This window comes from Dryobates pubescens, chromosome Z, assembly GCF_014839835.1.
Source record: "Dryobates pubescens isolate bDryPub1 chromosome Z, bDryPub1.pri, whole genome shotgun sequence".
Classification (NCBI taxonomy): Eukaryota; Metazoa; Chordata; class Aves; order Piciformes; family Picidae; genus Dryobates; species Dryobates pubescens.
Window position 1 is genome coordinate 58138886 of NC_071657.1, and position 12711 is coordinate 58151596.

The window sequence follows — 12711 nt, forward strand, 5'->3', positions numbered from 1 at the left end:
GGACTTTCACAAATACAGCCACATCACTGTCACATAAAGGCAAGCATCACCAATGTGACTATTTTGTTTTTGCATGCAGACATGCAGCTGTGCAATACACACCAACCATGTTGCTGAATGTGCCAGTGAAGTTGGTCTCTAGAAACACTTAGGAAAAAACACAAAACAGTTCATGCTTCATCACAGGATCCGGCAAAGAAAGCACCTGTGAAACATAAGCTTCTGAAATCCAGAAGAAAAAGAGTAGCTTCATGTCTGCCTCAAGACCAAACAGAAAGAAACAAACCTTTTTAAAATAAAAAAAGTAGTAATCAGAGTTTAGATCCTTGGGATTGTATCTGATGCTTTAGAGCAACCAAGTATTTAAAGACACACCTGGACCAGTAAAATAAAAGGCAGCAGAGCTTGAGGGCTATTTTGAAGGTTAAGAGGTCTGAAATTGATTTTCTATCCCCATAAGAAAATGAAAGGCAGCAGAGTTTGAGGGCTATTTTTAAGATTAAGAGGTTTAAAATTAATTTTCTATCCCCATAATAATTTTGCTGGAGCACATGAGTCTTTGACACCTGAAATCCAGTCAGTGCAAAATTGCTGCTCTTCTTTTTTCTTTTAAGACTTCATCACTAACCTACATTGAGGGTTTGTTTTTCGGTTTTTGTGGGTGGTGTTTTTTGGGGTTGGTTTTTTCGTTGTTGTTGGGTTTAATTCTTGAAAGATCATACTCCACTCATCCAGGTCAATGCAGCTATATTGTAGGTACTCCTCCTCCACCTCAATAAATAAATAAATAACTTTGGACAATGACTTCACCTGGCTGGGTATCCAGAAGCTCTTCCACAGTATTTTTGTTGTAATCAGGAAGCTGCACAAAGAGAGCATTGCAAGAGTTTTTGGCTATTTCCAAATCAGAATCTGAAAGGCATGACCAACAAATGAAATGTAGCAAGGACACCATCTACAAGACATGCCACAAGCAACCTGGGGAGCTGGTGGCCGGAGAAAGTGACCTCCAAGGCTTCTTCCTTTAGTACACATATGATTTAAGATTCTGTCTTGTAATCCTTCCATTTCTGAACGGAAAGTCACTGCTTCTTTCCACCTCTAACCGTAAGCCAACAATTTTCTTTCTTTGTGCAGCAGAGCAAGTCAGCAATCACAGAATGTGCAAAACATACAACAATTCACACAAGCCCTTGCAACATGACAATTGCAGGCATTGTTTCAGCATGCAAGCACTGAACAATAAATAACTGTATCTACAAGTAACATAACAGGAATGGGACAGTTTGAATTACTTCCAAACACAGGGAGGAAAAGGAAGAAGGAACATTTGCAGGATATTGTTTTCATTCCCCACTGTTGCAAAAACATTTCACCACTGGGGCTGTTCCATATCAAGTGGAAAGTCACTCACTGCACACAAGACAACACAGGGTGGGATGTCAGAGATGCAGTAGGCACTGCCCACAGACAAGTAGAGTTTAGCAACATACTGCTGTATCTTCATTCACAGCAGCATCTTGTCACTTCAGACCTGGCCTGCTTTCCCTGCAGCTGGCATTGGCACTTCAAACTTCCAGAAAGAGAGGTGACACCCATCTCAAATTTCACATACAAACATGGAAATAGAGTGCTGTGTGCTCTCACAGCTCAGAGTTCTGGCTCCTTTTTTTAATTCTCTGAAGGACTGATTAATATTGGCATTAATTCACAACTACCAGCATAAGGACCAGATCACAGGCTCATCCATTCATATTTAAACCATGTGCTGAAGTACTGAAGACAGATTTTCTTCTCCCACTCCTTCATGTCTAGGTTATATAATTTACAAGGTGCAGATGATTTTCTTCAAACGCAAGAGACGTTGGATGATTTTTCTTCATTAAAACCGTTTCTCCACAACTGAGGTTCCAATTCTCTTCTCCAAGTAAAAGAGGAAACTAAAAGCACAGGAAGGGGGTTGAGAGAGAGAGAAGAGAGAAAAGGCTTAGAGGGTTTTGCTGCCAACAACACACCATAAGGTTTTTGTTAGATGTTGAAGAAAATCTAACACCGAGGATTAGAATACAATCCCATTGATGGATTTCCCCCCCCTCCATCTCAGTATTCCTGTGCAATACCCAACTATTGATACATAAACCAAGTCAAAATCATAACTAGTTAGGGTCAGATTCTGCCTTTATTATTCTACTAGCCTTACTCTGCAAACCCTTCTACTGACATCAGAAAGTTTGAATTTTTGGGCTATAAACTCATTCATTTGAAACCTAAATCAAACCGGCCCAATACAGTTCAATGTGACAGGCTCTGAACACTGCATACTTCAACATTTCTATGTTCCCCTGAAATATTACAGGTTTGCAGATTTGTTTTATGCAAATATAACCTTGTGCAATTTCTCTTCCACAAAAGCCCACATAAACACTTAGTGTAAATAGTTTTCTCTAACCCTGAGACAAAAAAAACCCAACACCCTGGTTAGGTTAAGGCAGAAGGGACAATGAATGCCCCAATGCCTCCCTGACCACAAAGAATTCTGAATTTAATTTATTCACAATATAAAAAGGAGCATATAATCCCTGTACTTAGAACATATCTACTATTCATTAAAGCAAAGGTCTGTCTCATTTCACACAGTAATGCATTATGCATCAGTAATTTCTTCCTAGAATCCTTTATATAAATTGGTTATTCAGCGAGAAATTCAGCCTTTGGATACTGAGATTGTGCTTTGCTTTATCACCATAAAGCTGTACTCAAATGTCACCTCCCTAACCATCATCAGTTCATCACAGTCATTTTTGATGGCACTGCTAGAATTTTAGGAGACATCATTACAATGCAAAGAGCTCAAATGAATTCAGTTCATTGAACACACCACATCTCTCTCAAGCTGTGATGTCCAAGAACAAAAGCGAACACTCAAGGAAACACTACAGCCTACATAACTGACCAGAACATCAAATCTCTTTACCACTGTGGGCCTGAAACACACCATCTTCATGTCTTAAAACAAAGTCTCTGCATTAAGTGTTGATGAGTTTTCCCCTAGACATTCCTCAGCCTTGCATGCTGTTTTTCCCACTGAAAGACACTATCAACACTGAAGGCAAAACAATGTTCCTTGTCATGGCATGAACTTTAAAGTACTATAAACAATTATGAAATGGAGTGGGGAGGGGAATTCCCAATCTACTCAAGAGCCCCAGAGGTTTGAGGAACAAGACAAAACAGACTGAATTCTTCCTACAAGCTGTCAGACTGGGGCCACACAGTATCATGAAAATAGAGGGTAATCAGAAGTAATTTCCTTTTGGTCCCTCCCACCCAGTGACAAACCAGCAGGAGTTAAAAAAACTACTTGCTGGATGAGCACACAGCATTGGAGAGATTTCAGTATACAGCTGAATTAATTTATCATGTGTGTTAGTTAAGCCAGTTATCTTGTGTGTTAATGAAGCTAAAATAATGGCTTTTTAACAAGATCACAATGCAAAGGGAAAGCATTTTGCACCATTAAATCCTGAGGACACTTTTTTCAAAACAAAATGCTCCCTCTCAGGTACTGTAAGCTTCAGAATAATCAAGTCAGTCTCAGAAGAATATGTCAATATTTTTCTTGGCACAAACCTCAGTCTGGGCATTCAATACTGTGCTCTGATAATAGTGAAAACTGCTGAAAGTCAGTAATAACAGAAAATAACTGAAGACATCAAGATATTGTTCCCAGATAGTGAGGAAGTACCTACACTGCAATCACTCCCAGAACTCATGATCTGGTAAGTCTCAAGCATTTATCCTGCTTTCCCAAAAGTAAAGTCTGTGAAAGCAGAGCATGGAAAGGAGAGGGCAGTGTCTTCAAGACAAACAATTAAATGAGACAAGAGAAGGAGCTAGCACAACACAGCCCGATTTCACACTAGATTTCCACACTGACCTGCTGCTTTGCATGGGACCAGCCTTGCATTCTTTACTCCACCAAAGCTCTCAGTCAGCTGAAGGACAACTACAAGATAAATCCTCAGCCTACCAAAGAGAAAGGAATTTCACGGCTATCCTACATTTCTAGGTGTACACTTCTATTTACATTGTTTCAAAGACATTTGGGTTTTGTATTTACTACAAAGGTCATACAAGTACCTCTGGCAGCAAAAGAAAACAGAAAAAAAACCTCTGTCTCAAACAGAACCACCTAGGGAAGTCTTTATACACAAGCTGCTCTTCCTGTTTTCTGGAGGGTCTCCAATAGTCTGGACCTCTAGGTGACTTAGATGCACAGACGTGGAGCTTGTTTTTATTACTGCAGCTGGGCTTATTTGTCTTGTTCCTTCTAACTTGCCTGCCTTCATGCTCACACTACACACTGTTCCAATCCAGAAAGAAATTGCCACTTACGGAGCATGGATTACTTAGGATTATTAAGGATGTCTCTATTTTTTTGTCAGCTGGTGGTAACTGATTCTTACTAAGGTCTCAACAGGGGAGTGATGGAAAAGAGAAACACAATGCTAAGGAGAGTCTGCCAGATTTGTTGCAAAATACACAGAATAACACTTCTGGGAAAAGTCGGTGACCTATTTTAAGTGATGCAACTCTAGAAAATATAAAAATAAGGAAAAATTAGTAACAGTTGAAGTAACCATGAGTAGACAGCATGAAGAAAATCATATTTGAAAAACACTGGCAATATGAATAGGTACTCAGATGTTTTCAGTTTGGATTGTTTTTTTTCTTTGTCTGAGGTTCGGTTTTGTTAGTTTTTCATTTGCCTTACCCCCCCACCCCTCAAGAACCATTTCTCCTCTCCTCCTAATAGTCAGAAGTTTACAACAACCAAAAAGGCAAGGCCAAATTCAGACTTGCTTGTAAGAAGATAACAATGCTGAAGTTGCATCTGCTAAGAGCTTGGCCCATTATATATAATTAAACTGTTTTGGAAGGGTATGTGCTACAGACTGATAATTATTTCAGCCAGCAATATTAATTATGTCTTCCTGACACTTAGTCTAACATATATGACCATAACTATTTTGAAAAAAAAAATCTGTGTTTTAGAAGTATATGAATGGAGCAGATGTACCCTTAGCCCATGCAAGTGCAACCATGTTGTCTCAGTAAGATGGAAAATTAGACATTAAATGCATGTAAAACACATTCCATAATACAACAAGTTTCCCCAGAGGCTGTTTCCACGCAAAAAACATGATGTCTGCCTGGAAATTCAGTCAGGCTTCAGAGTAAAATTAACAGTACCTTTTTTGGGCACTGTTACTGGATATACAGAGTGACCTAGCCTTTCTCACCAGGAAAACAGCATTGAACCCTTCAGACCAGGTCGTCTTTGCCTGCCACAAGCAATCAGCTTGTAAAAATAAAGGCAACAAACCCTTGTTTAGTTTGTGTCAGTATTTAAAAAGACAAGCAGAATTCAATTTCCAGATTACTTGCATTTCCCCACAAGTTGAAAATACTGCTTTTACTTGCTCCTTTACATTTAAGTCATGCAGAAAAAGGCCCCATAAAAAGAAGTGGGTGCAAGATACATGGCAGACTACTCCCAGCATCTGGTTTTGTCACAAATGCAGTGCCTCCTTTACAACAGCCTGTGAATGTACGTCTCAGTTGCTCCACCTGCAACAGTAGATTTAAAGTACTCACCCTCTTTAGAGTTGCTGCTGAAAAGTTTTGTGAAAAGCATTATTACAATGGAATTCAAAGATGCTATTTCTTACCTGATAATTTGTAATTGCAACATACATGCAATTATGAGGGGAGGTGCTTCCATGTGCTGACAAATGCTGTGGGAATTAATGAATAGGGCACAGTTGTTATGCTGTTCCATACATCTAACGTGGGATCGTAGCAGTCCAATGTTTTGCACCTCTGAATGCCAAAGTAGCCTCCAACCACGTACAATTTGTTTCCAGATGCCACGGCATGGCAGCTCATTCGCTTAGCTGTCACATCTCCCACCTTAGTCCACTGGTATGCCTCACTGTTGAATTTGTAAGCAGAGCATGCAGAGAATTCTGTATCTCCACCCATAATAAAAATCTGGTTACCCAGAACAGCTGCAGCTGTGTAGCGCCAAGGCTGGGGGCAGGTGGCTGGTACTGTCCATCTGTTTTCACATTGGTCATAGCATTGAACTTTAGGCAGCTTATCATGGCTGACACTGGTACCTCCAAAAGCAAACAACTTAAGCTTTGCACTGACTACTGCTGCATTGCTTACTCCCTCTCGCAGTGGGGCAACCATAGTCCATTTGTTGGTCACAGGGTCATATTGCTCTACTTGTTTTAAGGATACTGAAGGAGAAGCTGGAAGACAACCAGTTGCTGCAGTGTGCCCTCCTACTACATACAAACAGTGCTTAAGTTCAGCAGAGCCATGCCCAAACCGAGCTACTAGCATGGGAGCAGCCTTCGACCACTCCTCATGAAGGGTGTCATACACCCACACATCTTTGGAGACTCCATTTTCTGACCCTCGTCCCCCAGTGATATACACTTTGCAGCCTATGGCACAAGCACTGAACTCTTTCCGTGGACTTGGTATGTCAGCCTTTGGAATGATCTCCTTTGCCTTTTGGTCCACCAGGTACAGCTTGTCACACATAAAGGTTTGGCCACCCAAAAGAAAAAGTGAATGACCAGTTTTACGGGGTCTGGCACACAAACTAGTGACCACTCCATCATTCTGTAAGATTTTTAACTTGCATATTATTGATTCTTCTAAAATCTCTTTGCTTTTTCTTTGCTTGGTGATAAGTTCTTCTGTGGCCACATTCTGCATAAGGTATATGGCTGGCAAGAGGGCCAGCCTCACTGTCTGCAATAGCTCAGGCAAGTAACAGTGACGCTTACTCAAGTTATAGTTGACCCAGTTGATAGCTGATTCATACACCAGTCTTTCATCCTCAATTTCTAGTTCTTCGCTGGAAAGGAGCTGCACTACCGTGTCTTTTGGCAGCTGGAGGAAATCTTCGCTTTTACTGATACTCTGAAAGTTGCTAAGGCACATCCTCCAAGAGAGTTCATACAGCTTGGTGCACTGGTGAGCATCTGACAGCAGCAGCATACCAAGACAGTTGGTAGGGTGAAGGTTTTTCTCCAAAAATTCTGCACAAGCATCCCGAATGTCCTGAAACTCCAGCATGTCACCAGCCTCCAGCAGTGACTCTGCATTCTCCTCGTTGATGATAACTCTTGAGGAATATGCATAGTCCAGAAGAAGCTCCAAGACTTCTGGGTGAATTGAATTATGAAAGTTGACTTCACTGTCTTGGCTCTCTTTCAGTCCTCCGCTGAACATTGCTTCAAAATAGCGGCTACAAGCAGCTAGAACGGCTCTGTGGCAGGGGAATGACCTGTTCCCGGCATGGAGAAGTACATCTGTGAAGAGGCGCTGCTGACGCAGAAGGTTCAGGTGTGTAAGGACACTATCAGCATAGGATGACTTATGGAACAAGTATATGTTTATGGAGCCAGTACTGGCCCTAGATTTGCGATTTTCATGCATGCTGACTGACATTTTCTTTTATACCTATTAACAAAGAAAAAATATTAATGAGATATGTACAAATAATAACGAATTTAACTATCAAAAATTATATCCATTATTCACTCTGAGAAAAAAGCCTTAATTTATAGATGACTGAAAAGAGAATTGCATCTACTTCGGTGTGTGTTTTCATTTTTTGTGAGTTTTATAAATGACATACGCTCCGAATCTGTTGCCCAACAGCAGGTTTATCTTGAGAAACCTGATCTCCAACTTTCACAGCAATACAGTAAGCAAGTAAGTCAGAGAAGAAAGGAAAGGAACCAGGACTGATTTTCTCACCCTTCCCCAACCTAGAGCAGCTCATTCATTACATACACACACACGCACATGCTTGTAACATTCTCATGTACTGAATCATAGCAGGAAGAGCTACCAGACAGAATACCTAGGGAATGTCAAAAGCTGCACAGTGAACAAAACCTACTAATCCCATTAGGAAGCTTCCTTTTGGTATAATGGTTCCATCTGCAACCACATGGAATGGGGGAAAAAAAAATCAAAATAAAAATCTAGTAATGATTATACATTTAGACTTGCAAGATTGTTAAAAAAAAAAAAGAAAAAAGAGAAGTGAATTTAGAGATTACATGTTGAGCTCTGCCAGCAGTTGCCCACTATAGTGATATAGCATATACACAGGTAATCAGCATAAAAATGTGCTTTGACTATCAACTGAAGTCACTGAGATACTGACTCTGAAGCTCCCTTGAGAGTCAGGTATACAAGACTACAGGCCACCAGTTAATTTTGAGCTTTGGAGGAGGTATAAAAACAGAATAGTTATGCCATCCGGCTGTGTTCCTAAAATCCACAGAGCTGTTCAGTCCCTGAAGCTGAATATTACTGTTACTTGCCACAATATGCAGGGTACTTAACAATTATAGCAACAAGCTCCCTGATTTAAGAACTAGTCAAGGCAAAACAGTATGCAGGGAAAAGGAAGAATGCTGGCAGCCACATAAAAGTAATAGCTAAAAAGTCACAGCGCAAGTAATAGGAAATGAAGCATATAGAGCCCAGTGCAAACTGTGGCTGTGACTGCTACTGCAACAATCTCAGTTCTCTCTCTTAAAGCTGCAGAGGAAGTTTGGAGAATTACAAGAATCAAACTTCCCCAATGGCTATGATACTCATACTGCACCTTCAAAGAAGGAACAGGGCAAAAACCTACCTGGGAAGTGACCCGCACTCCATCAGAACCTGACCTGGAGCCACCTGTAGAGGTCTTTACTTCCCTCTCTCACAGAATTAATAATTTTCGTATTCCTGAACACGCATAAGCAGTACAGAACTGTAAAAGTCTATTTCCACATTTCATTCTTCAGATAACACAAGATTCATAAGCCCTCAAAAGTGCATTTTTTAAAATATATACATGTATTTTTTCTAGATTCATATGACCAGAACCTTGAACAAAATCAAAACCACATGATAAACTTGAGCAGTGGATTCCATTTCAGAATAAGTTGTGTATATGGAATCTGAAACACCTGCAGATTAACTGCTACACTGCCAGTACCATCCTCCTTGCTAAATGTGTTGATGTACAGAATAAACAATTCATCACATTCAACAGCAAGTTTGCTATACACATTTTCTTTCAGTCAGAAAAAAACAAACACAGAAAACAAACCCACCACACAACAACAAACCAACCAACCAACCTCAAACCAACATCAATTAAACAGTGAAGAGACACTTCACCATAAAGCTACCTTGGCCAATTTCCTTTAACCTGAAGTATGACTTTCCTGATTAAATTTAACCAGGATTGAAGAACAAGCAACACAGCTCAATACAGAGTGCTCGGCCCAAAATCCTCCAAAATAGAGAGGAAACCTTCCCATCGGAGTTACAAGGCAGAGCACCTGTTTTACTCTACCACGCAGAAGTTTAGGAAGGAATTATACCAATGCTCCCTGGACTAACCTATTAAATGTGCTAATACTAAGCACAGAACAATTGAAGGAGGCTGATATATCATGACAACACAAATCCTTTTATAAGAAAAATTGAATTACCTTTAATGCAATTCTGTTGTCTGGCAAATAAAGACTCAGATGGCATTCGAGGATCCTGAGCACTAATCTTGGACTAAAATTACTCACTTAATCTATAGATGAAAAGATTATGCTGACCATACACAGGTTGAAACCTCCTGGAAATGAATGATTACAGGAAGGGATGTAACTTGAAATACTAGTACACAAATAATTTGGAGACACAGATGGGAAGGTGAACACTTTACTAGCAAAGCACCAGCCACAATTTTTTCAAACTTTCCAGGCACTTTACTGTTTTAAATGCTATTAAGATTAGTGCAAAACATCCAGTGGATCTCTACAGATTTGGTTTCCTCACACTGAGGACCTATGACTGCAAAGTTACATGTATGGGAGCTAAACACCCACTGACCAGAGGTAAGAGAGTCACTAGGATCTGAAGGTGCTCACAGCCCTCCTGCTTCTATCCCAGTTAAGTGAATGTGTAGACTAGTGACACTCCAGACATGTCAAGACCTCCATGGAAAAAACAATTCCTCTCCTTTCCTCCCACATACTGGGAGCATATACTTCAGAGCACACTGAAAACTTTTTATCCTGCACACAGGGTTCAGAAAGAGGGCAGGTAAAGTTCACATTGGAGCCTGCAAGGACTGACTTTTTTCCAGTTGGCTCTGTACTCCTGTGAGTGCCACTTGCTCAGCATCATTCAGAACAAGCCCATAACCACAGCAACCGACCCTACAGTTATGCATACATTGGAGGATCGTGAGCTACAGATCATATGCAGAAGGGATAACAGATCACTGCACTTCCCAAGCCCATTCACAGACATCGTAACAACACTGATGTAAAAATAAATAAATAAATAGCTACTGAGTAAGGCACTTGCCATTTCGACCCACTAAAACAGAAGATTTGGTCTTCCAGTGAGCAATGCCATTTGTCTTGAAGCACTTGCAGATTTCATGTACCTTGGTCTTTAACTGGTCCGGTAATGTTGTCTTTATCATCACAATGTCATCTACTGAGAAGAATTCAAAGTATGCTAATTCACATTTAAGATAAGCTAACATATTTCCCCAAAGAGAACAAAGATACCTATCTATACATATCTTTTTCCTCCAGTGGGGTTGCTGAGTTCACACATGGACCAACCAGCACTCTTAAAAACTGTCATAATCTACTACATGGTGTTTCTGTGAACACGTCCTTATGCTGTTTCTGACAGCTAGCTTAGAACAGAATCTTACAATATTAAGGTGTATAAATTACATCTCTGGTTACTCTGTTTGGTTTTGGAAATTATGCACGCCTCAAATACTTCAGTGGAGGTAATTTACAGTAAGTAAATGTTGATCCTGAATTATGACTTGAAGCCCTTCAGGCATTCTTTCCTTAGGAAAAAAATATTATATTTTAATGCAAAAGACAAGATGTGGTCAATAAACCACAGATACAGATTTTATCCAGGAACAGAGGCTGAACGAAGGCTTTGCTTTGTAATTACACTTCAACAGGCTACTTGCCACAGCAGCCCCAGTAGTAAACACTCCTTTAAAACTAAACAGACTCCCTGCCCTACTTCTTAATAGCACTGCAGCCTAAATCAAACGCAAAATTAAGTATTTTCAAATTAGTAACACATCCTCATGCAGCCTCATTTTAATATGACAGTAATTACATGGTGATGGCTGCATTTATGTTTAAATAAGTGAAACAGCTGAAGGAGAAGAAATCTGCTAAACATCCCACCCATCCATTTAACTAATACGGCTTTCAATCGCTAAATTTACAGCGATAGTATCCATTTTGCTGAGCCAGACACGGATCCTAGCTAAAGTCCTCTAGCACAAACTCAGTGACTTCCTAGGACCTGTACAGAGATGGAAGGCAGAACACGCTGCTCCGGCTAGGAATGCAACACTGCTCCCCACATGCAGACAAAGAAACCCAACTCAAAACTCCCTTCTGGTCACTGCATTGTAACGCTCAAAAGCCTCCGTCTCTGAAAGAAACTTGCTAGGTTTCTTCTCAGCTTGATAAAGCAATAGTATTATGTTAAAATGCATTTGATTTCCTTTATAGAGTAATAACCACGTGCAGAAGTTTCCGTACCATCGCAGGGAGAACAGCGTCACCGCCAGCTCCGGGAGCAGAGAGGCGGCCGATCCCTTTCCTACCCCGTTCTCATGCCCTCTGAGGGATGCTGCGGGCCCCACGGAGGAAGTTGCAGCCGCCAAGGGAGGCTGGAAGCCTCCCTAAGAGGCGCCAGCACCTTCCGCAGGCAGCCACATGCTGAAACAACGGCTACCGCGATTGTCTACCCACCAGCCGCACAGTGCTCCCACCGCCTGCGCTCCCGGCAGAGAAGAGAGATGAGCTCTGGCTGTGCCGGGGACCAGTACGGCAGCCCGGCGCCAGCCAAAGCGGCACCGCAGTACCCCTCGGGCGCAGACGTGGCCGCGCTGACAACAGCGCGGACCCAGGCAGCGCCTGCCCCAGCATGCGGCAGCTCTGCTGCCAGCTCGGCCCCCGCCGCCCGGCTCCCCGCCGTGCACTCTGCAAGCGGGCCCGCCACCGCCCCTCCGCTGAGCCGCACTGCCCGCCCGCCCCCGTTCACCGCGACCAGCGCCGCAACAGGTCGGTGAGCACCAACTTACAGCGGCAGCTCCTGGGCAAGCGCGGACGTCCCGGTGCCTCCGCGGGCGGCGCAGCGCCGCGCATGGGAGGGAGCGCGGCGGCCGGCTCAGTGTGGCACGGTCCAGCGGAGGCGGCCAGGCAGCGCAACGCTGGGCGGAGGTGCTGCCGCTGGCTAGAGGCGGGACGCGGAAGGAGGGCGGGAGGTAAAAAAGAGAGACGGAAGGAATGGAACAAGACAGTTACTGCTACCAGTGGCAGCGCCAGCCACAGCTCTATCCCACTAGCGCCGCGGAGAACGCAGTATATGAGCCGAGGGGCGGGGGGAGCGTTTATGTAAAGCGGCTGAGTGACAGAGTAGGGAGGGACGAGAGGATGAGGGTAGTACACTTACAGGAGTTGCTGTCCCGCCCGGCGGCAGCAAAGGTGCCGGCGCCCCGCCCCGTGGGAGCTCTGGGACAGGCTCCTCTTCCTGCGGGACGGCGTGGCGGCCCCGTTGGGA

At 42.6% G+C, this 12711-nt stretch overlaps 1 protein-coding gene across 1 annotated transcript; it reads right to left on the reverse strand.

Moving 5' to 3' along the window:
• Window positions 1-700: 700 nt before the first annotated feature.
• Window positions 701-12375, reverse strand: ENC1 (ectodermal-neural cortex 1). The gene is made up of 3 exons (XM_054178575.1): window positions 12233-12375; window positions 5733-7545; window positions 701-1940 (listed from the first exon to the last, which is right to left on the reverse strand). The coding sequence occupies exon 2, from the start codon at window positions 7531-7533 to the stop codon at window positions 5764-5766; it is 1770 nt and encodes a 589-aa protein (XP_054034550.1). The 5' UTR covers window positions 7534-7545; window positions 12233-12375; the 3' UTR covers window positions 701-1940; window positions 5733-5763.
• Window positions 12376-12711: the final 336 nt, after the last annotated feature.

What these genes read in the sequence shown, in the direction of transcription:
- ENC1 (XM_054178575.1), bottom strand. Translation starts at nt 7,533, where the DNA reads ATGTCAGTCAGCATGCATGAAAATCGCAAATCTAGGGCCAGTACTGGC.